The sequence below is a fragment of the Protopterus annectens genome, chromosome 5.part0 (assembly GCF_019279795.1).
Source record: "Protopterus annectens isolate FY-2018-M chromosome 5.part0, PAN1.0, whole genome shotgun sequence".
Lineage (NCBI taxonomy): Eukaryota > Metazoa > Chordata > Ceratodontiformes > Protopteridae > Protopterus > Protopterus annectens.
Genome location: NC_056735.1, coordinates 1127154697 through 1127181926, shown reverse-complemented (window position 1 = coordinate 1127181926; position 27230 = coordinate 1127154697). Strand labels below are relative to the sequence as shown.

The 27230-nt window shown below is 40.6% G+C and overlaps 1 protein-coding gene across 2 annotated transcripts in view; it reads right to left on the bottom strand.

Annotated features, from left to right (window-relative positions):
• EIF5B (eukaryotic translation initiation factor 5B) overlaps nucleotides 1–27230 on the bottom strand; it is a 3606765-nt gene that overhangs the window by 1930505 nt on the left and 1649030 nt on the right. For both annotated transcript variants that reach the window (XM_044070982.1, XM_044070983.1), the window contains one exon: nucleotides 17638–17912. In XM_044070982.1, the coding sequence (XP_043926917.1) occupies nucleotides 17638–17912 (275 nt within the window). The remainder of the gene's footprint in view (nucleotides 1–17637; nucleotides 17913–27230) is intronic.

Below are 27230 nucleotides of genomic sequence, written 5' to 3'. Positions count from 1 at the left end.
CACCAGAGGTGACAACATACTGGACCTGGTCATCACCAACATGGGCGACCAGTTTTCCACACCGGAGGTCAAATACTCGCTGGTTAGATCTGACCATAAACTAATCACTCTGGATATCCACATTCCGCCACCATCCCCGGTCAAAGAAACCTCTGTGAAAAACTTTTCAAAAGCAAAGTTCACGTTACTTAAGACAGAGATGGGAAGTTTCAAAACCCCCATGCTAAAGGATAACGTTGTCCAAGCTGCAAAGTCCTTTACTAATGCACTCTACGGGCACCTACAAGAATGCATGGATTGTGCTATCCCAAACAAAACAAAGACTCACTTCTCCAAAAAAAGGAAACCAGTCTGGTGGACCCCTGCCATAAACAAGCTATACAAGAGGAGGAGGAAACTAATACAGAAAAGAGCAAAATCCCAAGAAGGGAAGACATCCCTGATCAGTATCAACAAGAAACTACGTTCCTTCATAAAATCATCCAAGGCTAGCTTCGAAAGAAAAATCGCCATGGACTCCAAAGATAACCACAAGGCATTCTTTAGCTATGTCAAGAATCTAAATGGCAAATCTCATATCTGCTCGGAGTTGGTGCAGAATGGCACAAAATACACTGAACCAACCGATAAAGCCAACATCCTGGCAGACAGGTTCAGTGCAAACTTCATCCCCCTCTCACCCCCAAAAGGGTCCATAACTATACCAGAAGAATGTAGTCCCCCTGAAATCACAGATACTCAGGTTAAAACAGCCCTTTCCAAAGCCAAAAACACAGCATCAATGGGACCGGACGGTGTCCCAGGCTGTGTCGTACACTAGCTCAAAGATGAACTAACTCTCACCTAAACACAGTTTAAACTCAGCCTCTCCACAGGCTACATGCCCACAGAGTGGCGCACAGGAACTGTTATTCCGGCTCCACAAAGGTGGAGCCACAACAGACCCCAGGACCTATCGCCCTATAAACTGGACTAGCTTGGCCTACAAAGATATGGAACGCATCATCATGGATCTCATTAACAGAGACAATGGAAGCCTCCAAACACTGGACCCAACCAGTTCGGATTTAAGGGCAGATCATGCCTCCCTAAACCTAGTGAACTTCTTTGAGACAGTTACCACGGCTATAGACGAGGGAAAGGTGGTCCACACAGCCTACCTAGACCTCACAAAAGCCTTTGACACTATTCCCCACTCAGGTATTATGGACAAGCTCACCAGCCTGAACACAAACCCCTATGTCACGAGATGTGTTGCCAAGTGGCTCACGGACAGAACCCACATGGTAAGGAGTTGCAGGAGCTAGGTCTGACTCAACCTGTTACAAGTGGTGTTCACCAGGGTTCAATCCTAGAACCCCTCCTGTTCAGCATATACTTCAGAGGTACAGGCAAGGAGGACTATGGCTCACCAAGTTCACAGACAACTGCAAACTAGAGGCTATAATTGACTCTCCGGCTGACAGACATCCTCCAAAAGGGTCTCTCAGACAGACACCTGGTGTGAAAACCATGGTGCAAAGCTAAACGCCAAAAAGTGCATAGTCATCCCCTTTGGAAAAAACAAAGTACCCACAAACTTCCACATAGCTGGTAGCCCCCTAAACACGGAAGATGTAATAAGGGATCTGGGGACCCAAGTAGATAGTAACCTCTCCTTTGATAATCACATTGCCAAAGTGGTTAGAAAATCCTTCTTTGTGGCCCACCTAATCTCAAAAGGGTTTGCATCCAGATCGAAAGAGGTCACTGGGCCCCTTTACGCATCAGACCCATCAGAGAGTACAATGCCCTATTTGGGATGTACCTTACAAGACACCTGCAACAACTGGAAAGACCACAGAAGTTCCTCACCAAGAGGATCGCTGGTCTCAAGCAGTTGCCCTATGCAGCTCGACTGAAGAAACTCCAGCTGTACAGGGTTGCATACCGCCTACTCAGAGGTTATCGCTGCCTGACATACAAGGCCATGTCCAACCCAGAATTGATGGACATGCTCCACCTAAAGAAAACCATATCCCCTCGAGCCACACACTCCAGGGATCTAAACCTCACCACAATAAATAGGACGTGCTGGATGGATAGATTCCTATCCCAGAGATTTCCCATGCTCTGGAACAAGATTCCAATCTACATTAGGCAGAGCTCCTCGCTAACCTTCTTCAAGAGAAACCTTGACGAGAGGATGGGAAGCAGAAAGTTTACCCCAGGGATCACTTCAATGACTCTGCTGGACAGAGGCACAGGGAACTAATCTAAGGGGGTGGCGAAAGCCAACACATTCCGGCTAGGCTTATAAATGCCTTCGGGCAGATAGCCTAGTACCTACCTATGAACCTAAGATACTTATTAATTTCTGATATGTTATTAAATTCTGCCACTGCTTTGTCTTTAGCCTCTTTTCAAAGTAGTCCAATATCCATGAACCATGTATCAACTACCTTTACGGTGAATTAGTGTTTCTTTGTAACCCCCACACCACAAGATGCAAGCTTTTTATCTTCACACTGTCCTGTGTGCATAAATCGTCTTATGTTGCCAGTTTCCATTACGTAGATTACTTTAAAGTATTAATAACTATCCCCTACTTATCTCAACACTATACACATTGAGTTTTAGTCTTTCATTTTAGTTTGACAGAAACTGTGTGACATTTTTCCTGTATCAGAGCTACCTGCTAATGATATTAAGCTGTCTTCTCAAGTGCACACTTTTAAAGGTGGTGCTTGCAAACTATTTTTAAACATTTCACATTGTCTCTGGCCAATGTTTCTGCCTCCATATTTCATTACTCCACTTAACTTCTTTGCTGTCTTTGGACGGCCATCTCTCACTTTTAGATCACCAGATAATTTTACCCCATTGTCCACTTTATCTGATGTATTGGAGGGACTATAGACTGTAAAAAATGCAGTAGTTGCAGCTGAGTGGTGAAACCAGTGATCAGACCCATTCCTATAACAGGGTATTATGCAATGACTTGCTGTATTGGGTTTAAGTTTTACTTCAAAATACCTGGATTTTAATGTATGGTAAAACTCAAACTGCACTTCTGAAAGCACAGCTGAAGTCCTTACTTGCATGTTTTTATCTAAGCAATCAGTTTGTAATAGTTATGCAGAGATTCTCATTGTGCACCTACTTAGTGATACAGTATGTTAGCAAGCATTTTACTCCCCATTTAGTTTTAGCTCTTTTAGTCTTATTTATGGGAAGGTTTTAGTCATGGGGAGGCAGTAATGGAAAAGGAATTTGCCTGCATTACTTAACAAGCTATATACATTCAAAACAGTGCAGTTATTGCAGCTGAGCAGTGAAATCCCACTGGTCTTTTCGACAAGTGCTTAGCATCCTTGGCATCCTTGACATCCATCTGAACTATCATCTTTGGCAAAAGGGACCGCGGTTTAATATACCCTTTGAAGGGTGACAGATTCAGGAGTGTGTAATTGTCTTGTGCTGTACTGTGGTACCATTAATGAGGAATTAACCAGTGTCCAATGAGCTGCAAACTCACAACCTTTTCACGGTGGATGCATCTGGAGAGCACACAGAGGGGTTTTACAATAAAAGTGATACCACCTTTAACAGATGCTTGCAAAGTATAGGATTTTTCCCATCAAATAAGGAATAATCCAATGGATGAACGTCATGGCTACAGGTGGCTGACATGATGTTGCTTCATGTAGCATGTCTAGACACTCAACAGTAGTAGACACGCAGAATTATGTGATTTAAGAGATCACAAATGCATGCGTTTCACTTTGACATGAATGGCTTAATTTGATTGAAGCATAGTGTCAGAATGCCACCCCAATATGCAATGCATTTTATTGGCATAACACTCGCAGATCAGTTAAGTTTTCCTGTGGTAAACACCCTATAAATGCAGAGGGGCAATACAATTTGAAATTAAACTGTTGCGAATGTGGGGTATCCTTTTCATCATGGCAAAACAAGCACAGATGCCTTAGAAATCGGGATAGCTATCGAGCATGGTCTTAAAAAAAAAAAATGTGCTAAACATAACTTACAAGCTGATGAAGCACATGAAATGCTTTTATAGCAGGGAGTGACAATCAAAAAGAAGAAAAGCACAACATAGTATTAAAGAATATAACATAGAATTAACTCAGTAATACAGTCATAAGACATGTGGAGGTACCTTTGTTTTTTTTTACATCCCCATAGAAAAAAGTGATAATGTCACAGTTGTACTGAAAACAGAACTTTGATCTAGACCTTATGACAGGTAGTACAGTACTAAGAAATGCTTATAATGCAGTACTGACCACCATTATTGTATAGAAAAGGTTTCCAGTGTGTGCTATGTATCTTTAGTAATGTCCGTAACATTGGGTTATTACATGCCCCACTTTATGCAGTACAGGCCATGCCTGGGAAGTCGTTTCCTGTGAAGAAACATCAAAAATGGTAAATTTCTGAGATTAGGGCAAAATGTTTCCTATGTTTCCTTAAACACCTACCTAAAACCATTATTGTATATTTGAAAGACTTAAATATATGGGTTGGGAGGGTGGCCTAATGGTTAAGGTGTTACAAACATAAGGTGAAGGGTTTAAGTCTCACTAGGGATAATTTTCTAGGCTTAAAATGGCTCGCAAGGGCAGTTAGCTTAGTACTAACCTATGAACAAAACAGCATAAACAAATCAAATTGTAAAAAAAAAAAAAAAAAACTTTTATTTTGGCAGTAAACTGAAGTCCAGTCCTTTGCACTGGTTATAGATGTGTTTTGCCCTACCACATCTCACATTTTCATAAAATGTCCCACTTTGGGCACTTGGAGATGTGGCAGCTCTACAGTGGCACTGTATAGAATTGTGCAAAAACAGTATATGAAGGGAGACCGCACACATACAAGGAAAACTATCTTGTGTTGATCTGCCATGAAGGACAAGGCATTATATAGCGTATGAGGTAGTGAACAAGGTAGGATACTAGCTGTATCACTGCTGACACTGGCATCATGCGAGTAATTTGGAATGGCAACACTTTGAAAAGTTTCTTGTAGAACTAAGGGCTGTCAGATGGAGTCAGCCACTCATCAGACATTACAGACAAAATGATAAACCCACACTAGCATTTCGGTTGCTTGTCTACAGATAACAGTGGAATCTGATACAAATGCATACAGTTGTAAGGTAGAAAGAGAATGAAAAATGCTTAAGAGCTTACTGTACAACACAATACCCTTAGTGATCACCATCCTACCTCTACTGTCAGATAATCTCCCCAGCTTTACAAACCACAACAATACAGACTGCCACAAACTGTCAGGCTTCAGTGCTGAAACTTTGAACAACCTTCTGTCTTCTTAGAACTGATTCTTCCTCTACAACATTTCCTCTAGAAGATGCAGTTCTAGCCTTTAATAAAATTTTCCTTGAAACACTAAACTCTCTAGCTCCCTTACGGATAATAAAAGTCAAAACTCTTTGTCCCCTTGGCTAACAAACCACCAGAACCCTCATGAATCAGCGTGTCTGCAAAAAAAAGGAATAAATCCAAGTCTCCCACTGATGTTCAAAAATACAGGGAGTTGTACAACGTAACAAAAAGAAACATCTCAAACAATAGTACTTCAACAATGTAATCAACTACCCACATTCCAATCCCCCAAAATTTTGGCAAACTGTAAATAACTTGCTATATCCCGGGTTCCCATCACCCACAAACCCCTGCCCTAATAGCTCCACTTCAGAAACTGGCTCAGTCTTAAAATTCCTTCTTCATTAAGTCCATCTATAACCTTACAAAAAACAATACCGCTACACCCTCACCCCTATCACTATCCATTCCTCCAATATTACCGTTAGACCTGTCCCCACAACTTGTGTGAAGTCCCTTCTCTCAAAACTTCAAACTTGCTCTGCAACAGCAGATAACCTACCTCCTTGTTTCCTAAAAATTGCTGCAAATTCTATTGTTCTCCCTATCTCCATTTTGATCAACAGCTCCATCAAGGAAAATATAGTCACCTCTACATAAAGGTGGAACTGAAACAGATTCAAGAGTGTCGAGCAAAGTTTGTTCCTCCTCGAGATTTATTTCTTCTCCCCTCTTTTGTCTTTCTCTCACGCTATACTCAAACTCTTGCCCCTTCCAACTTGCTGCTCTGCTTTAAAAGAAAACACCTTAGAACTTGCATACATTTTCATTGTATCTTTGTTTTTGGGCTATTTTAATGCCTCAAAATCACTCCAAGTGCTTATTTTTATAATTTGAATGCATTTCTCTCAAAATGGCAGATGATGGGACCTGCCTTGGTAATGTGATCTTGTTTTCTTGCTTTCACCCCTTCTTCCCAGAACACATTTCAAGTCCTCTTTATATGACTCATGCTAGACATAAGGAAGTGATGTGGTTTTCTCATGCCATTAAGGTTGAATGGCAGGACTATGAAGCACTAACACCTTCAATAACAGACCTGCTTCTATGTTTACCTGATTGATCCTCTGTGTGTGTGCCAGAGCTTGCTCTATGCTATAAATAGCTGTTAGCTACTTGCAGCAAAAAAAAGTAGATAACAGGTTTTTGTAAGAGGAGTCATTTGTAGTCCTAAAATATTTGACAAACCCTCCCCAACACACACATGCTGAGATGTGAAAACTCTCACCGCAGTAAATGTTCCTTGCTATACATTTAAAAGTGACAAGTAGTAGGACTCCAAAACTTAGTCTGTCTGCTACTTCCCAATGCCTTCAGTGGGTGGATTTTTCTCTCTCATGAATGATACAGACTTAAATGAGCTTTACTAGTGGTGCTGCGGTAGCGTTGTCGCCACACAGCAAGACGCTGTCACGTTCGATTCTCAGCTAGAGCGTCTTGTGTGGAGGCATGCGTGAATGGGCGTGCCTTCGTTGAAGGCTGTGCATCAGGGCTGGTAACTCGGCACATAAAAATCCACTACCAAACAGTAGCGGACCGGAGTTCCGCTGTGGCAACCCCTAACTGGGATAAGCCAAAAGACAACTAGTTTCCTCAGTCATTTCTGTTATGTTCACCCTCCTTTTTTTCTATTTCATATTTATACTTTGGTAACTAGGAAAGTGAACTGGCCCAGGACCCTTTTCAGCCACAACTTGGGAAACAATGGAAAAGATAACAATAATTAAATGCACTTAGCAATACAAAGAATAAAACACTGACAAAGACAGTGACCACGACTACATGTGCAGCACATAGCCAATGTATGACCGTGACCAAGTAAATCACTGAGCAACATTTACTAGAATGTATACATTAGTAATGCTTAACTATATTATATTATAAATAATTCATTGTATGCACACACTACACACACATTATATATAGTATGCGTTTCTGTATATGTGCATAAAGTACATATGTACAAAAGCATACGTGTGCACACGTGCATTCATTTAAACACAGTTAAGTACTTCTGATTGCCTTTTCTTAGTGTTTTTTAATGCAAGGGCACACAGTAAATGTATGTTAAAGAAAATTCAGCTGTATACTATAGTTGCATTCTAACCAAGTAAAGACTGACTCAAAGTCGGTGGGAATCTCTTGCAATGGATCTGCATGTACTAGATATGCAGCCCCCTCTGGAAAAATGTCACAAAAAAGCATAATAGACCTTTTATGAACAGTATCAGTGCACCTAATTGATAGGGTTGCCACCTTTCTCTCTGCAGTTCTGGCCTGGGGAGGGGGGAGGCGTGAAAATGGTAAATGTATTTATACTTTGCAAGAAATAACATTTTCTGACTTTGCTAAATGTCACAGAAATCTTTGATACTACATTTATCTTATCTCAACATACAAACTATTATAAATAGCATCTAAGGCTTAGCATTTCAATACTGTGTTGCTACTTATGTAAATTTGTCAGAAGAGCTGACAATTGCCTTTAAACCAGACTGATCTAATTTCTTTGTTTTGCTATGAAAGGGGAGTGTTAAGTTCTCCTCCACACTGTAATAAAAACAGTTCCACAGCTTTCTGTCTTTTTTTATATCAGCTGCTGTGTTCCTGACATTAGCAGGATTGCCCATCTAAGCTTGAGAGCAGTACCTGAAAGGGTACTACAGATTAAACTGTCTATATGTCATGTCATGCAGGTGGGGATGAATTTCTCTGCAAAATATGTGAAGTTGAGTTTAAAAACAAGACACTTATTATTTATTTTACATTTGTTGACTGGGATTGCCCAACTGAGCTGAAGAGCCCTTTTTCAGCAGAGGCCCGGGGATAAAAGTTCCAAGATATACAATTTTCATTATAACAGCAATGTTACAGGATTATTACAAGGCATTAAGCAGAAATACAATGTTATACATTGTCAATAATCAGGAGTATAACATAGCTATTTCAAGATGTACAAAAAAGGGAAAAAAATAGGTGGGCTTTTCCTTCCTTTGACTCCAATGCAAGGAAATAAAAAGTTTTAAAAAAGTACAAGCAGGTTTTTGGTACCTACACAATGCTGGAACCATATTGTAGGGAGAAAAGAAACCTAATGACGGAGTTTAACAGTATGAGAGGGTGGAGTTTTCCTTTAACAGAAATTTGCAGCAACTTGCTATTCTGTTCTAGGGATTTGTTACTCTCTTTTGTATTTGTTGGTCTCACTTTTTATTCTCATTGTTAATTTTCTTTTCATTATAACTACTTTTTATTTATTTAACATGAACTGATATATTGGACTTTTATCTATTGTATTTGATACTGCCCATGTTTTAAATTGTACTTCATTTGCTGTAATTTCTGGAGCTTTTCTCCTCAGGTTTCCAATGAAAATGGGCTTCTGCTCAGATGGACTAATCCAGTTAACAAATGACAAATGGATAAAATGTATAGTAGGAAATGCATGAGAACATAATGCATGAAATTAAAGGAATGGATGTGTGTGTGTCTGCCATACCTCTCAACTCTCCAGATTTTTGCAAAAAAAAAAAAAAAAAACATTTTCATCTAATATTTGGTCTGTTCCTCAAAATTTGGGTTTTTCTGCCAAATCACTGAGGATAAAGTGACTAAATAACACGTATTTGAGTTCAGACTTCTTATCCTTCAGGAAATGCATGCTAACACAAATTGTGTTACTCTAGCAGCTCTCTGAGTTTATATGAGGACTACAGACTAGAAAGTGAAAGGAACTGAAGACTGTTTACTAATGCTTGAACCTTGTATCATATGTGCTTTTTTACAACACTACTAGCAGGTCAGTAAACCAACACACTTGCATAGTATTCAGGGATCAAAAACAATGGGACATGAGAGACAAGACTGTTTAAGGATGTTTGAAAATTGCATCATTCTGATGCTTTCTACAGAAGCTAGGGCATTTGCTTCATAAAATTATTGCACTTGCATAGTATTCACAAATCAGTGCAAAATAAAATATGAAATTAAATCAACAGAAAACGGTTTACCAATGTTTTAACTTTGCATTCTGCATATGCTTTCCTTCAGGTAGTGGTAAGACAGGTCATTATATTCCTGAAAATCTAGTTATCTCTGAGGATAAACAGCACAAGTGCAACTAATGAATTCCTCAGTGAGAGCTTTTGAGAGTACAGCTGCAATTTGAGATGGAATCTGGCAAACACCTCTGAAGCTTCCTGTAAGAACCCCCATAAGTCCAAGCTGGGACATGCCCAGAAAGACAAAAGTAGAGTTGTGTACACTTACCATAAATGTATATGTTCGAGTGTATTCACTGTTGCAGTCATCACATTTGGGTTATCTGCCTGCAGGTAGCCCTCAGCCAGCCTGAATACCAGAGTCTTCGAATTTCTGCACTGGATGCTGTCGCTTCTTCCTTGACGTCAGGTCGTCAGGGGTATAAAACATGCAAATGACGCCATTGCATCAGTTTTTCTTGCCACAGATGTCAGGTGCCCCCATAATAGGAAATAATTAAATGGTATGGTAAAACTCCCATCAAAAAGCAAATACACAAGAAAAAATAGACATACCAACCATAAGGAGAGGTAGAGCCAAGAGAAGTCAGAGGGCTGGAGGGAGGGTAACCAGGACTACAACAGTAAATACACTAACATCTACATTTATGGTAAGTGTACACAACTGTACTAGGTTCTTCGTGTTTCACTGTTGCAGTCATCACTTTTGGGTTGATTCCCAAAGTTAAGGAAGGGAGGAGGAAGTTAAAAGAGCATTAGGACCAGCTATTAATCCCTGCAAGACTGCAGTGGCAAATCCAGCTCTGGATTTAGAAAAGATAGGCAAGTGGTAATGCTTGCTGAAGGTATGTACAGAGCTCCAGGCAGCAGCTTCTAGGATGTCTCTGGTAGGAACCCCTCTGAGAAATGTTGCAGAGGTAGATGCAGCCCTGGTGGAATGTAATCTTATCCCCTGTGGGGTAGGCTTTCCACGGTGCTTGTAACAGAAATGGTTTGCTTTGAAATAGCTTTTCCCTCTGCCCCTGCAGCAAAGCTAACTATCAGCTGATCAGATTTTCTGGTAGGCTTAGTCCTGTCCAAATAGAATCTAAGTTGTCTGTGCACGTCCAGAGAGTGTGGTATTTGTTCCCCTTTGTTTTGTGGATAAGGGAAAAAAGTAGGCACGTGAACTGACTGATTTAGGGCCACAGAAGACACCACCTTGGGCATAAAGGAAGGGTTAGTCCTGAGGGAAACCCTGTCCACATGGAAGATAATGACGGGTTCCACTGCCATGAGGGCCTGTAATTCAGACACTCTTCTTGCTGAAGTAATGGCTAGAAAGAAGGCCGTTTTCCAAGAAAGGAATTTCAACTCAGCTGTAGCCACTGGTTCAAAGGGGTGAACAGTGAGCTTTTCCAATACAAAGCTAAGGTCCCACGCTAGAGTGGGAGCTCTCCTGGGGGGGGGGGTCTTATATTTTTGGCCCCTCTAAGGAATTGCTTTAGCAAGGGGTGAGAGAAAAGGGGTGGCTCTGTATTATAATGTGCTGAAATGGCAAAGGCATGAATTTTAAATGACAAGGATAGGCCCCTGTGGAGCATTTCTGTTAAGTACTGTAGAATCTGAGGTAAACTGGGCACCGCTTTGCCCATCCCCTGAGCCAGGCACCAGCAACATCTTTCCCACTTTTCAGCATAGGATTTTCTAGTACTAGGCCTCGTCTCCAGAATGACATCTAGTATCTGCTTACTGAGGGATGCCAAGTGAGAGCTCAAGGAATTAGCCAGGCTGCAAGGTTCAGTGTTTGAAGCTGAGGGTGCAGAATCTGGCCAGCCTGCTGGGACAGAAGGGAAGGGGTCTGATGCAGGTGCCATGGTTGTAGCGTGCCATACACAAGAGGGGGTACCAGTGCTGGCATAGCCAGTCTGGTGCAATCAGTATTGTCCTTGGTGGAGAGGCAGAGGGGGGAAGGCATAAACAGAGAGGCTTTCCCAGGTAAAGGACAGTGCATCCACTTTCCAAGCTTGGCTGTGGGGAGTTCTTGTGCAGAATTTGTTCAATTGGTAGTTCTAAGGTGGGGCAAACAGATCTATCTCTGGAGACCCCGATTTGTTCAAGAGATTGAAAATTTTGGCATCTAATTTCTATTCATGTGGGTCCATGAGACTTCTGCTCAAGTCGTCTGCCAGTGCATTTAGTATGCCTGGCAGAACTCAGCTTGCAGGTGTACTTGGTAGCTCAAGGATGTGTTCCAGAGAGCCAAGGCTAGTCTGCAGAGAGGGTACCAGTGGGTTCCCCCCTGCTTATGTACTACATAACTGTGGTGTCTGTCTTTACCAATAGTTCTCCTGGAAGAATACGGCCTTTGAAGGCTGTCAGAGCATTCTGTACAGCTAACATTTCTTTTTGATTGATATGCAGGTGCATCTGTCTCAGGTTCCGTTTGCCCTGAATGCACTACCCTGCCATGCGAGTCCCTCCATGCACAGTCTGATGCGTCTGTTAGGGTTTGGGTGGAAGGGGGTAGAGTGAAAGGGAGTCCCCTGTTGTGGTAGCAAGCCTCTGCCCATCAAAGAAACTCTGTCTTCATACAAGGAATTATAGAAAACAATGTTTCCAGGTCCTGAGAATGTTGACACCATAGGCTTTTTAGATACCACTGGAGTTTCCTCATATGCAGTCTTGCATATGGAATTAGTAAAATGTAAGAGGTCATGAACCCCAGGGCTTGCAGTATTTTCCTTGCAGATAGCTGGGGTTTTGTGGCCAATAGTTTGAAGTAGGTTGTCAAGTAAATGTTTCTCTGGAGTGAGGAATGCCATCTGGGAAGTTGTGTTCAAGCTTGCTCCCAGGAATACAATCTGTTGGCAGGGTACTACGTGAGATTTCTTTTAGTTGACGGTGTACCCCAGTGAGGTTAGAAGTTTCTTTACGAATGCCAGGTGCTGTAATAGCAAGTCCTGGCTTTCTGCCTGAATCGGACAATCGTCCAAATATGGGTAAATCTGAATTATGGAACTACCAGAAAGGTGTTGAGAATAGAGAGGTCCAGGATAGGACGCCAGTTGTCGTCTTTTCTGGGTACCAGAAAAAGTCTTGAATAAAGGCTTTGTCCCCTTTGTTCTGCTGGGACAGGCTGAATAGCCCTGATATTGAGGAGAGAGAGAACCTGCTGTTGGGCCTCCACCCATTGATTTGGGGGTAGGTCTGGCCAGCCATTTGGTGTTGGCAGGGTGTGAAAGTGGAATCTGTATCCTTGGAAAACTATATTCAAAACCCAATTGTCCTGGGTAATGAGTTCCCAGTTTTTTTTGCATGTGGGGCGAGCTTTCGTCCTAATGGAGCAGGGCTTGGAAGGGTTAAGGTTAAGTCATTGTGCCATTTTTCCGTAGGGGGGTAGCTTACTACTCCCTGCTTTGGAAGTTGGAGCACCCCACTCTTAGGTTTGTGCGAAGCCTGAGACTGTAGCCTAGGTGGTCTGCTGTTCCTGGGTTTGGACTGGAAAGGACCAGTTCTTAGAAGGGCAATGCCTACTGAATCTGGGAGGCTGTACTTGTAGGAAATCTTTAACACTTTGCATAGATTTAGCTTTTTCCTCCATCCTTTTGAGGACGACTTCTGCTTTGTTGCCAAAAAGGCAGTCTTGGTTTAAGGGAGCATCCAGTAATTTAGCTTTTACATGATATGGCAAGTTTTGTTCCTTAAGCCAAGCATGCCTTCTAACTACAGACCCAGTGACAGCAGCCCTGCAAGATGCTTCTAAAGCGTCAAAACCACATTGCAAAGTATGTTTACCAACTTGTTCTGCAGAATGCATTAAATCCTGTAATTCTGTGTTCAGTACAGTCAGGAATCAACATAATTTACTGTTTAAGTAGCCCCATAACATGCTGCTGATACTTAAACATATGAAACTGGCAATTTAAAGCCCTGATGGCCAAAGTAGCAGAAGTGTACACCTTCTTACCCCATCTGTCTAAGGCTCTAGAATCTCTATCAGAAGGGGCAGGATTTTTGGCAGCAGTAGCCTTAATGCCTTTTGGTCCTTGGGAAATGGTCTCTGGATCCGCAGAAGGATTCTTGAAGAGGAACTTGTGAGACTCAGGTACTCTGTAGTACCAGTCAGGTTTTCTGGGAGCTGGAGGTAAAGTGCCTGGGGAAAGGCTAGATTCCGAGAAAGCATATACAATATCCAGAACAGGAGGGATAGCTAAAGGCCTGTGTTGAGGAAGGAGTAAGAATTCCACAAACCTCTTTTTGGAGTTAGAGTAATCCTGGCTTTCCCAGCGGAAATGCTCCCCAAGAGTGTGCAAGGTTTCACCGAAAGAAAAATCTTCTGGAAGGGAAACAGAGAATGGAATCCTCTGCATCAGAAAACTCATAAGTAGATAAGGACAAACCCTGGTAAATCAGGAGCAGAAAAATCAGATTCCTGATCAGAAGAATCCAAAAGAAACTCTGTTCTAGAGCTCTTAGAGGGGGAAGGCTGGCTTCCCCTAATCAAGGTAACGAGGTCTTCAGCCATTTTAAGCATTTGTTTTTTAGGCATATGGGCCTGGGCCTGCGGTTTGGTCTCTTTTCTAGGCATGGTGCGAGTTTTAGGCCTGGATGAAAATGATGGCGTCTGTTAATATGAATGTCTGCGTGCCTGAATACACACTCAGATGCCGGTGCCTGCACATCGGCTCCAGACCCATCCATGGTAGAGACATCCACAGGTTCCATAGCCAAAGAAGCATCTTGCGGCATACAAGACTCCTAATGGGTCTCAGCAGAGGCCTGCGAATCAGAAGCAGCAGGTATCACGGGGCTGCGAAAGCACCTCACTGACTACCGGCGGACTGGCGACTAGCTTAACGGAAGCGTCGTCGGCAGTTTTGGACCTATGCGGTCTGTCTCTGTCTTTATCCTTCCGTTTTTCGGAAGACCTGCACTCGGATGGCTTGACAAAGCCATTTCAGAATACAGAGAACTCGTACAAAAACAATTAGCTACAAAAATAGCCAGACGGATAGTTTGGGCGTTGAATAAGGCACAAAACCGACAAGGGACATCGTGGTCTGGCCCCAAGCAGAAGATGCAATAAGAATGAAATTCTCTAAGGTATTTGCTTTCCACAGGTAAGACAATTGTTAACTTTTACTGACATAAGTTAGAGCAAGAAAAAAGATCCCCAGCAGAGTACTTAGCTTTTTTGAAGACTTCCGGTCTGAAACTTGAAAACGAAAATTTCAGGAGTCGGCCGACCAGCACTTGCGAACTGCTTCCGCTTTGGGTATGGCACTGCAAGAAAGACTGATGTAATGGCGTTGGCTGCATGCTTTATACCCTGATGACCTGACGTCAAGGAAGAAGTGACAGCATCCGACGCAGAAATCTAAGACTATGGTATTCAGGCCGGACGAGGGTTACCTGCAGGCAGATAACGCAAATCTGATCACTGCAACAATGAAACATGAAGAACATCTGAAAATGTAAACAAAAGACCAGCATCAAAACAAAAATATCCCTGGGACTGCCCTTTAAGGGAAACAAGTGGTAGTGAAAAGGAGTGAAGGCCTTCAAGAACAGACATGGAATACAAAAGGTACTACTACAATGTGGAGTCATTCCAAGAGTCATTCTTAACATGGCAGTAGAAACACCTCATGGTACTTTTTCAAGCCCCAAAAGCAGCTTATGTTAATCTTTAACAGGAATCAGTGAATCACATTGGTTGGTAACCTTTCCCCCAAGGAGGTCATGCCCGCCCAAAGTAAGAAAAAAAAGCCAAAAGGGTACTTCTTTATTTTTACATTTAACTGGGATAATCCAACAAGACTGGGTCCATTTTCACTGGAGGCCCGGGTAGAAAAGCTAAACAGGAAACAATAATAAAACAGCAAGTATAATAGTACAATAGTATAAAACATTTTCACACATTTTCAAAATAGAAACAATCGAAATGCTGAACAGTAGTTATTTTGGGAAGAATATCAAAAATCTATACAGAAGGTTATGAAAGAATATAAGATGCAAGCGATGGACAGATGAGAGTCTGTCTACCAGGTTAGCTATGTACAGATCAAGACCTAAATTGTGTATTGGATTAATTATAAGTGGCAGAGGAAAGAAAAACTAAAGGTCTTCTAAATATTTGCCTGAAAACATCCCACAATAACGTGCTCATCACAGTGAGCAAAAAAAAAGAAATGAACATGTGGGTTAATGTCTTCGTTAAAGCAAGATATCCAGTTGATGTTCTTGGAAAGGGAAGAAACCCAGCACTTAAAAGGGAATATCCAGTATGGTCCTGAAACCTGGCCACATCTCATTCAACAGAAAATAAATTTCAGAAATTCATCCTTTAAGCCAGTATCCTTCACCCAATTTGTCGCTTACTCTATCACAGCTACAGTAAAAATAACTACTTAAATCCAAATGCAAGGTGAATCACTCCACATGCAGGTGTAGCCTTTTCACAGACCTTTTCTATTTTTAATTATAATTGTGCCTTTTCTTTTTTTTTTTTTAGTCCATCTAATATAGGGTGCAACTTCTCCACTTTGTTACCCCTTCTCTGGGTTAAAAACAGAAGTACTTATTAAAATCAGAAATACTGCAGTCCTTAATCTGTATTAGCTGCTCACAACCCTGTCACAAGTTTGCGGCGGTTCAAGCACTTCTGGCCATAACAAGTGATGTTTCTGCCGAGCTCCTTGTTTGGGTAAGTAAAACTAAATTTACTGAGCTTAACTACGATGAAATGTTTCCGCTTAATTCAGGACTTCATAAAATTTGATAAGAATGATGAAAATGAAGACATCCACTCATATTCATAGCTCTCAACATTCCATTTCCAAAATGAGGAACACTGGCCTTCATAATGTGGAACAAATGGGCAAAATGTGGAACACAAAGAAATGACTAACAACTTCAACTAGGAAGGTCATAGGATGGTTAAAATATGCTGGTTTTACTTATGAAAAGATCTTCTAATTAATTAATATGATTTAATTCCATTTACTATGACTATCACTTAAAAAATTCCTATCACTGAATGTGTGACAGGCCATTTTCAATGTGGAACTTAGAGGAACATAAACCTTTTAAGACCTCAAATGAGGTATGTTCCTCGTAATGAGGTACACTTGAGAGGTATTACAGACATTCAAAACATTAAGGACAATGCCTGAAGTTCATTCAGAAATTCAACAAAACATCTCAGGCTGGTCTACTCCCACCCGCTTACTCTTGAGAAGCTTTTCATGTATATATAAAATAAAAGATCATGTATAAGATGTCTGCTGGTCAAGGACTTACCACTACTCAAGTCAATCAATTAATTAGGTGCTGGAAATAAGGATTATGACAGCACAATTACAATCCTTGTACTGGCGATTACACAAGGAGGGGACATTGCACATGTGAGGATCAAACTTATTTTGGCCTCAGTTTCAGAAATGAAACCCAGGAAAATGGCTGCCTTTTCTCAATAAATAATGAGCTGAGAAATTCTCACAAAGCTTATGGTGGACAAGTCTACCTCATCGCAGCCAAACCTGAACCAAGAAAGCCTCATTAGCAAATGTACTTTCTTCAAACTATACATATGTAAAAGACCAGGCTGTGATCCAAGTGGATGTCACCACCCTCCTTTTATTTTTCATATTCTTGCAGGAATCTTGGAATAATAAACATTCTGCATGGTCTTTTCTTTGCTCCCAGTTATAGCTTTAAAACTCAGGCACACCACCAACTGTTCAAATCCACATCATATACATGTGAATGGTACCCTGCCCAGCAACAGTGGTAAAAAGCAGGGACGGTTCAGGTGGTGGTGATCTGTCACTCAAATCAAATTAAATAAATGTTCTGCAGTAGGGACCAACAGCAGCAGCAACAACATTAAAACATCTGTAGGGTGAAATAAATGCAGACAAGTGGTCTCCAACTTATAAAGCCAAACTAAGGAAGATAACTTGCACTAGTGCCAAAAAGAAGACAATAAAACTACTCTGCCAGTACGTAATACAGGTAGAATCTGAAATCCTCCAGAAGTACCAACTGCAGTAAATCTTTCAAAAGTAAGAACAGAGCTGAACAGGTTATACAAGATTTCTTAGCTAGCATATATACAACATACACCTAGATAATACAGCTGAGGAAAGATGCTCAGTATTTTTAGGCAAATTAACCTGCACTTAACTAGCCGAACTAATTTATGCAGAATATTTCAACAAATTTACAGTTAACAAAAGTACCTCAATTCTTCTTCTGGCCTTATCATAACTGCGCTCTTCTTTTGTCCTATCATCATCAGAGTCTGACTCAGTTTCACTGCAGGAGACAGATTCTTTCCTTTTCTGTTTTTCACAAGTCGGCCTGGCAGAAACATGGTGTTCCACTTGTTTTTCCTGCTCACTTTCTTCACTCTGCCCATCATCTTCACTTTCTTCATCTTCCTCTTCATCTTCTTCTTCCCCTTCCTCCTGCTCATCATTACTTTCTTCAACTTCTACGTGGACAGTTCTGAGATCTACAAAAGATACACAGCTGAATTTAGTCATTATACAGTGAAAGAAATCAAGACACATACCAAGATACCCATCAAATTTTTAAATTTCATGAGGGACAACATTAATTGTAACATGATGCTAACTTATAAACTTCAAGGAAAACCAAAGAAACTCAAATGCTGCTTCTATTTTGTGCTATTAGACAAACTGACAGGGATGCATACAGACAAATAAGGAAAAGGCAAAAATAAAAAAAGCTAAAGATAATCACTATACAGTAAGGTAAGGCCAGTGATTAAGGCACAGAGTGGGGCAATCATGATAGAGAAGGGGGGAGGTGGAGGACGCACAGTATAAGAAAGAAGGGAGAAGGCAAGAAAGGAGATTAGGGCAGAAGTGGTACAAGCTGAAAAGTAACTATCAGAAGGGGCCAAATGGGAATCCAAAGGTTTTTGCACATTCAAAGCACAGTGGATGGAGGAAGGGACAAAAATGGACAGGTTGATCAAATATGAAAGTACAATGGGAAAAACAGATGCAATAAAAATGAGGAGTTACTTACCAAAACTTGGTATCTGTGTTGTCCTATTTCATTATTTTTTACCACTGACTCCTTGGGATCTGATGTTGGATCTAAACAGGCTATTCTAAAAAAACAATGCTATTAATTTCAAGCTCCTCCCACTCCCATAACGCTCTGCATCTCCCAATTCCTCAGATCAAGTTCATCACCTCAGAAAAGGGTGAAGCAAAGATATGACCAACTATGAACAGCAACAACAATAGCCATGCACTCAGCTGATGCTCAAGATGGAGAACCATGAAACTCAGAGCTCTCCCAGAAACCTCTAGACTTCCTGGAAGGAGGAAGATTGGGTGGGATGTGAGGAATAATCAGACAGGACTACACAGATACCAAGTTATGCTAAGTACATGACTTCTAAATCGGATGTTCATTTCATTATTCTTCACCACTGGGTCAGAGTCCCCAGCTACATAATTATCCCGGGTGGCCCCTACAGAAGAATATGCTTGAGCATCGCAGAGCCAAAGGATGCTCTAGTTCTGGAAAATAAATCCAGTTTATAATGCGAAGCAAAGGTATGTGACTTGGACCAGGTTGCCGCAGCACATAAGTCATCAACAGAAATTCTAGCCGCAAAGGCTGAAGTCTACACTAATCTGACAGAATGGGCCTTCAGTTGATGAGGCAATTGCAGTCCCCTCAAGGAGTAAATGGAGATGCAATGTGTGATCCATTTAGCCAAAGTTACTTTTGACAGTGCTTGACCTAACAGCCTGAGTGAGAGAGAGACAAATAGTTGTACAGACTTCCTAAACTCCCTTGTCCTGTACAAACAGAAACGCAATTGTCTATGAAAATCAAGGGGGTAAAGCGGGAGGTGGAGGAACGAAAAACAGAATAAAATAATCTCTGGAAATTACACTTAACATACAGGTATTGTTCGTTAGCTTTGTCCAGGTGTCTAGGTGCAATGATAATCTGCCCCTCACTGCCTCCAGAATAGGATACTGAGGCAGTGCTTCAAGAGCGCTGACAGAGCCCATCAGAAAAAGATTCCCTGAAAACCTGATTCTGTGGACCCCCTCTGCCCCTCAGATGGCATCTTCCACTGAATCCCTGTCCTCTGCCTCTGGATGAATATTCATCATGAGAATGTGGGAAAGAGCCCAGAGACTTTTTGAACCAGATTTTCTTCCACTAAACTGGCTCCTTGAAAAAGGCTTCTGAGGGGAGAACACTTGATACCTACACAGCAGTATCTTGCCCTCTTCCTCACTATGGGTAAATGTATCATTTAATGATGGTGCAAACAGTGAAGACCCATTGAAGGGGGCAGTGGTAAAAGATATCTTAAAAGACAACCGTGCACTCAGACTCAAAAAACAAGTTTATTTCAACATGGTTTGGTGTTTCCTACATTTTAACACCACTCTGGGACTATTTACAGGTTTTTAGATATTTTATACATAATTTCTGAGTCTGGCCACATCCCCATGGCATACTGAAGGAATTCCAAACGTTTAGTCTGCCTCTATGTATCCCAGTATGCATTGTTAGTCTCAAAAAAATTGCATCACATCTGCCACTTTCCCCAGAGCTCCTGTCACTGTACTCCTTTACAGGCATTCACTGATGTGTTGTAAACGGTTTACTATTGAAATTGCGAACGGCACTTGGGCGACAGTCGGATAGTCGAACGTATAAGGTCGTAAACACGGATGTCGAAGACATAATAATCAATCTAGGAACGGTTTTAACATGGGTCGAGGTAGGTGTTCAGTATTATTCCCTACTACAAACATCTTCCCTAACTCGACCCATGTTAAAACCGTTCCTAGATTGATTATTTTGTCTTCGACATCCTTGTTTACAACCTTATACGTTAGACTATCCGATTGTCGCCCAAGTGCCGTTCGCAATTACAATAGTAAACCGTTGCAAACACCTAGTTTTGGTTAACATTTTATCCTTTTTCAATGACTACTTCAAACCCAAGCAGTGCAAATGCCACAGAACATAACTGAAAAGTGCATTTTATTGCTGTTTCTTCTTAGAAATGCTAACCTGAATTCAGGCTTGAAAAAAGAAATCTAGTTCAAGGCAAGTCCCCTCTTCCTTCACACCTACCTTCCCTAGCTGTCAAAGAGTTAAGGGTAATTTGACCCATTATCTGCATGTGATTGACAGCTCACAGCAGGTGACCAGTCTAATGTACTGTTTGCTTTTCACAGCCTTTCCTTCCTTACAGTGGGACACTTTTTATTTGCACTCCTGTCAAATTTAGATCCAAGCTCTATAGCACTGGGGAAAAAAAAAACACTTCTTTGCAAACCAAACTCCCAGTGTTTTCCTTACACTGTGGTTAAACAGCTAACAAATGACAGACTACAAAAAAAGATTTATTTCATTACAGTCTCTCATGCTTTATGTAGTGTTCTCTATTAATTGTGACAAACATCTGCTTCCTATGTAAAAAGGTGCAAATAATGTCTATGCTTACTGTACTTTTACCTGTACTTCCTCACTGTGCTTTGTCACATCAGTATGGCTTTTCAGAAACTTGATATTTGTATGACATTTGATATTTGTATGACATTTATTTATTTTATTTATTTTACATTTGTTGACCGGGCTAGTCTAACTGGATATATGTCCATTTTCAGTAGAGGCCCGGGGAGGAAAGCTCCAAGTTTTAATACATAGTAAAAAAAAATCAGTCTACATAAAAGTTGACAGTCAAATCAGTAAAACAGAAAAAAAAAATAAAAAGATAAAATATGTACATGATGAGTAGAACAACAATATTTTCAAGGTAGCTTAGAATAAAAGAAATGACAACGCGAGAAAGAGGTGGGGTAAAGATAGGAAAGGTATCAGAGATATAATAGGATGAGTAGAGGATTAGATTATTTTCATAAGGCTAAAAAAGTTACTTTTATGAAGGAGAGGCAAAACATACACCTAAGAAGAGAAGAAAGAAAGGAAGCTTTTGAGTACTTGTTCAAAGGGTAAGTTTGCTGTCTTAAAGAGTAGCTGTGGAACTTTAGAAAACATTTATTGGGTTATTGGTTAGAGAAAGGGGGGAAGGAAAGGGAGATAGGAGACAGAAGAGCAAGCTAGTCAGGGTCAATACAGGGGCAGAGCCATTTTTTATTAAGGTACAATTTTAGATTCTTCTTGAAAATAGGAAGAGAAGTCAGGGATGTGATATCAGCGGGTAATGTGTTCCAGTGTTTCCCAACTGAGTTGGAGAATAAGCCATCTCCTGCAGAGTTATTAGGTGTAGTAATGTTGATCAGAAGTTTGTTAGAGGAGCGTAGATGTTTCAGGTTATAATAAGGGGTAATAAGGCTGGTGAATATTGGAGTTTTGGTGGGTTGGTACAGGGTTTTGTGAGCTATTAGTAGTTGAAGTTTAATCTGATTAGGAAGTTCGAGCCAGCCAGGTTGTCTTAGATTAATGCAGTGGTGGGTTCTAAAAGGAGATCCAGTAGCAAATCTAGCAATGTTGTTGTAGGATGTAACTAGTTTATTAAGGTTTGTTTTAAACAGGTTGGTATAAATAGGACATGCATAGAGTAAAGTAGAGATTAGATGGGTCCTGGCTTGGGTAATTCTAGTAGCTGGGGTAAGAAATGGTTTAATTCTATATAGGGTTCCTATTTTTTTGTTTACACATTTTATAGTAGAGTTAATGTGATTCTCAAAATTGAGTGTATCTATTGTAATTCCTAGAAGTTTTGTGGTGGTTTCAGGGGAAATACTAGTATTGTTCTTTGAAGTGATCGAGAAATGTAGGGGGATCTGGTTACTTGTTTGGGAGAAGAATAGTTTTGTTTTCTTAGGGTTGAGTAGGAGGCAGCATTGGGAAAACCAATGTTCAACTGTGTTAAAGGCTTTTTGTGTAAGAGACTGAAGTTCAGCATAAGAGGTAGCTGTGCAGATAATAGTGGAGTCATCTGCATATTGTATACAGTTAGAAAAAGGGATAGCTGATTGAAGGTCATTGCTAAAGATGGAAAAAAGAAGTGGACCTAAGATAGAGCCTTGTGGAACACCTAGGGAAATGGGAAGGTGGTCAGATATTGAGTTTTTCCAGACTACTGCTTGACGGTTTTCGAGGTAAAATTTAAACCAAGTTAAGCTGTTAGGATCCGGTGATAGATAATTGAGAATGAGAAGGAGCATTTTGTGATTTACCATGTCAAAGGCTTTAGATAGGTCAATGAATAGTGCAGAAGAAAGATTGTTTAAGTTGCGATTGTTTAAGTTGCGGTTAGTGTTGATGGTGTTTGTGAAGGAGAGCAGAGCAGTGGTGGTACTGTGGGAAGGTCTGAAGCCATGTTGACAGCTAGCAAGTAGGTTGTTTTGGAGAAGATGATTTAAGAGTTGTTTATGGACACATTTTTCTAAGATTTTGGCAATAGGAGATAATAAAGCAATGGGACGATAGTTAGATAGATCAATAGAGTTTCCTCCTTTGTGTAGTGGGACGATGTGGGATATTTTCCAGGTATCAGGGACAGTTCCTTCATTGATGGATCTATTTATCAAAATAGAGATAGGATAAAGCTACAGCTTTGGCTCCAATTTGCAGAAACTCAACAGGGAGTTTGTCTTCAGAGGGTGAGGAGGGTTTTAGTTTTTGAAGTAGTGAAGAAATATATGATGTAGGGATTGGATGGAAGTGAAATGAGGGCGGTGTATTAACAGAGAAGGAGTGTAGATTTGAGGTGTCAGGAGATAGGTGACTAGCCAGGTTTTGTATAGTAATTGTGAAGTAGGAATTAAAGGAATTAGCTATTTGTATAGGGTTATCGGGGTTAAAGTCCTGTGCGTTGGGTGTGATTGATTGGCCTGGGGATAGTAGCTTACTAATGGTGGACCAAAGTTTTTTAGGTTCCTTATTGGATATTTGTTGTAGATGAAGGTAGTAGTTCTGTTTATCAGATAGTATGGCTTTTTTTGTTTTGTTCCTACATTCACGAAAGGTTTGATGGTCAGCTTGTTTTTTGGAAGTACGCCATTTTGCCCAGTTTTTGTTTCTGGTTATGATACGTTGCCTAATATTGTTGCTTATCCAGGGGGCGGGTTTGGTTTTGATTCTAATCTTGCATATGGGTGCATGCTGATCTAAAATAGATAGGAATGTGGAGTTGAAGTATTGTACAGCATCAATGAGAGGTAGTGACTTTAGAGGAGTCCAGTTACAGTGATGTAGTTGTGTGAGAAAGAGTTCTGAGTTAAATTTTTTTTTTAGCGTAATGCACGGAAAGAGGTAGGAAAAGTGATGCTAGATTTTTTTCTTATAAGTTAACATGTGGTCGCTTAGATCTGGTAGGGTGCCTGAGGAGTAGGTTTGTTGGGGAGCATTAGTAAGTATCCAGTCCAAAATGGAGTCTTTATTGTTGCTTTTGTTGATTCTGGTTGAGCCCGAGATAAGTTGAGAGAAGCCATGGAGATTAATATGGGAAGTGGGGTTTGACTGGTTGCAATGATTCCAATCAATATTTAGGTCACCAAATATTATAGTTTCTTGTGGAACAGTGGATGCAAGCCAGTTGAGAATGTTCTTGAGGGTGTTAATATTATTTCGGGCGGCGCAGTGGTGCAGTGGTTAATGCTGTCACCTCACAGCAAGAGGTTCTCCGGTTCGATTCTCGGCCGGGGTGCCTTCTGTGTGGAGTTTGCATGTTCTCCCTGCGTTCGCGTGGGTTTCCTCCGGGTACTCCCGTTTCCTCCCACATTCTAAAGACATGCTTCTGGAGCATTTCTCCCCGGGCCTCCGCTGAAAACAGGATCTGTAGAACCTAGTCGGACTTTCCCGGTCAACAAATGTTAAATAAAAATAAAATAAAATAAATTTCCTGGGGGGAGATATGTACAAATAATATAGATGGCTTTACTTTTGTTTATTTGAAGTTTAGAGCATATAAGTTTGGCATTATTGTTTATGGGGAGGTTCAAGTTAATGGTGCTGATTTGTAGGTGAGTTTTGTAAAGAATAGCAACAACTCCTCCCTTTTTTGTTGTGCGGTCTAGTCTAATTATATTATAGCCTGGTGGGGTAATTTCACAGTCTTTAATAGTGGGTTTTAGCCATGTTTCAGATAGGCATAGGATGTCAAATTGGTTAACATCAAGGAGTGCATGTAGTTGTGCAATTTTGTTGCAAATACTATGTATATTCAGATAAGCTATAGTTAGAGAGTTGGTAGATCTGGTTGCAAGTATGTCATTGACAGGGTTGTCATTGTTTTCAGTAGTTAAGGTCTCGGTGTGATGTGGGCCAGGGTTTGGATGAATATCTCCATCTAAAAGTATGTTGTGCAGTGTATGATGTTTGGGTTTAAGGTTTAAGACAAAGTAGTAGGCAAGTTTTTTTGTTTTCAGGTTATAAAATTTTATATGAATTAGTCTGATATTTAGCTGGGGAGTAATTGGAAGTGTAGATGGGATTTTGGAATGTAACAGGAGATGGTGAGATAGGAGATGAGGTTTTAAAAGAGGGAAGTAAAGAGGAGTGTATGGGTTGTTCATAGTAGGTTAGGAAATAGGATGTAATAAGAGAAGTTAAGAGTAAAAGGAAGAATAAAGATTGGTTTTGAGATGGATACAATGTTATATTCATTGCTGGGATGTGAGGTAAAAGAGAATGAAGAATGGTTGGTCAGATAGAGTTTGAGAAGTATAGTTAAAGGTGGAAGATAGTGTTGTAATTGAAAGGTGAGGTGAGATGAAGGGAAGGGGTGTTGTAATTGTGGTTATGTAATTAGTGAGTTAAAGGTGGATCATAGTGTTGTAATTAAAAGATGAGGTGAGATGAAGGGGAGGGGTGTTGTAATTGTGGTTGTGTAATTGGTGTCAATTGAGTAGGGGTGTGGTTTGTGGTGTTATAAAAGTAGGACCACTGGGGGTGGGTGGGAATTGGGGGTAGGGTAGGGGAGCGGAGTGAGCCTGAAGGGAGAACAGAGTGGGCAGAGACAATAGAGCAGAATATGGAGGAAGGCGATCAGCAAAGTGAGAGAAACACAACAGGCAAGTCTGGCGGTTAGAAAAAGGTGGAAAGAATGCAGAGGTAGGAAGGAAAAGAGGTAGGAAGGAAGAGAGTAAGAATACAAGACTGGTAGTTGCTGATAGCAGAGTGCCTGGGGAAAAGAAGAATGGTGGAGGATAAGTGCAAGAAGAGACTGAGAACTGAGTGACTGGGAGTTTGTTTCAGGAAGCTTACAGAAGTGGGGTAGGAAATAACAGGGCAGAGGCTAGTAATTAGGAAAGGTTACCGAACTGAGGTATGAGATTACAGCTCAGGAAAATGTTACTTTACAGAGTTAATTTGTATAACGCCACCTGGTGGCCATTCTTGGTATGGCAATGATTTTGTCAGAGGAGATGGGGACGAGGAAGGGAATTGGGAAAGGGTAAGTAATGCGAGGGGTAAGACTATGGAAGTAGAAGACAGTGGGGGGTGGGTAAGGCTGCTGGCTAGCCTGCCTGTTTAGTTGGCCAAGACTAGATAATTTAAGAACTTTATATAGAAGAATTTAAATTACATGTACTAGATAATTTAAAAACTTTATACAGAAAATTTTAAATGACATGTAGTTACATAGTCAGTATCGATACATACTTTCAAATGCCTTTTATAGGTCAAACTTTTCTGGGAGATGTTAGGGGTTTTCTTAGGTGCCTTAGTGTTCCGAAGTTTTCAGAAGGGTGCAGGTAGGTAAATTGTTTCAGAGACAAAACTGGAACACAGTGCTGGTAAAAATGTAGAGAGAGATTAGGTAGAAGGCTTAACAGATGCAAAATAGACAGTAGGGAAAACATTTATACATTCACAGTTAACTTATTTCAACTCCATCAACAACATTGCTTTATGTACTAATAGACATTATGTGAATCAGTTTACAACAAGAGGAAATTTAGTATTCAAACTATCATTAACTTATCACAGTCAGTACATTTCACACAGGAGAAAAAATAAGTGTTACAAATGCTAGCATATTAAATTAGTAACTCAAGGTAGCACTAACAAAATTCTGTACGATCAAGAAAATGGAGTTAGAAAATAGATACTTTATATTCAACATCGCAGAAAGTGGTATGTTGTGGTGTTTACAAGCTTCTGTACTGCCCTATAGTGGTGAGGCGGTTAAAGAGTGAGGAAGGGTACAGGTTGAGCAGAAGGCAATGTTATCTAGGCAGAAGAGCTGTGCAAACTATTAAATTACAAGGGCTTTGCTGCCAAGCCTTGACAGCAGAAACGGGGACAATTACTAGAAGACAATAATAAAAAATAGTAGGAATTTACTTTAAGAATTACACTAGATACACTTATGAAGCTAAGTTTCATACTGCACAGGAGAAAGCCGCTACTTACAATTGTGCAATACAATGTAGCATGTATTGAGAATTGAAATATAGACTTAGTAGTTAAAATGTCCACTTGCTGTTAGAGGTACTAATATAAAGCATCTAAGTTTATTTGTTTAGTACAAGGTAATTAAACCTAACAAAATGAGGAAGCTCCTAAGAGAGAAAGATAATGTGGGACTATGTGTAGCTACGCAGGTTGCAAGCTGTGCTGCACGTGGGCCACGCTACTTATGCAGAATAGTATAACAGGAAAGGCTCAGCCCGTCTAAATAGCGTTGAGAAACAATATCAAGTTAAAAGCGTTCTAAGCAGCTTAATTTTAAGCAATGCAGAGTTACAGTTGAGAGCTACAGTAAAAATAGAGGCTTATACAAAAAATGTGAGCATTAGGAGACAATAATAAAAATATGCATTCATTAAAGAGGGAAAACAAG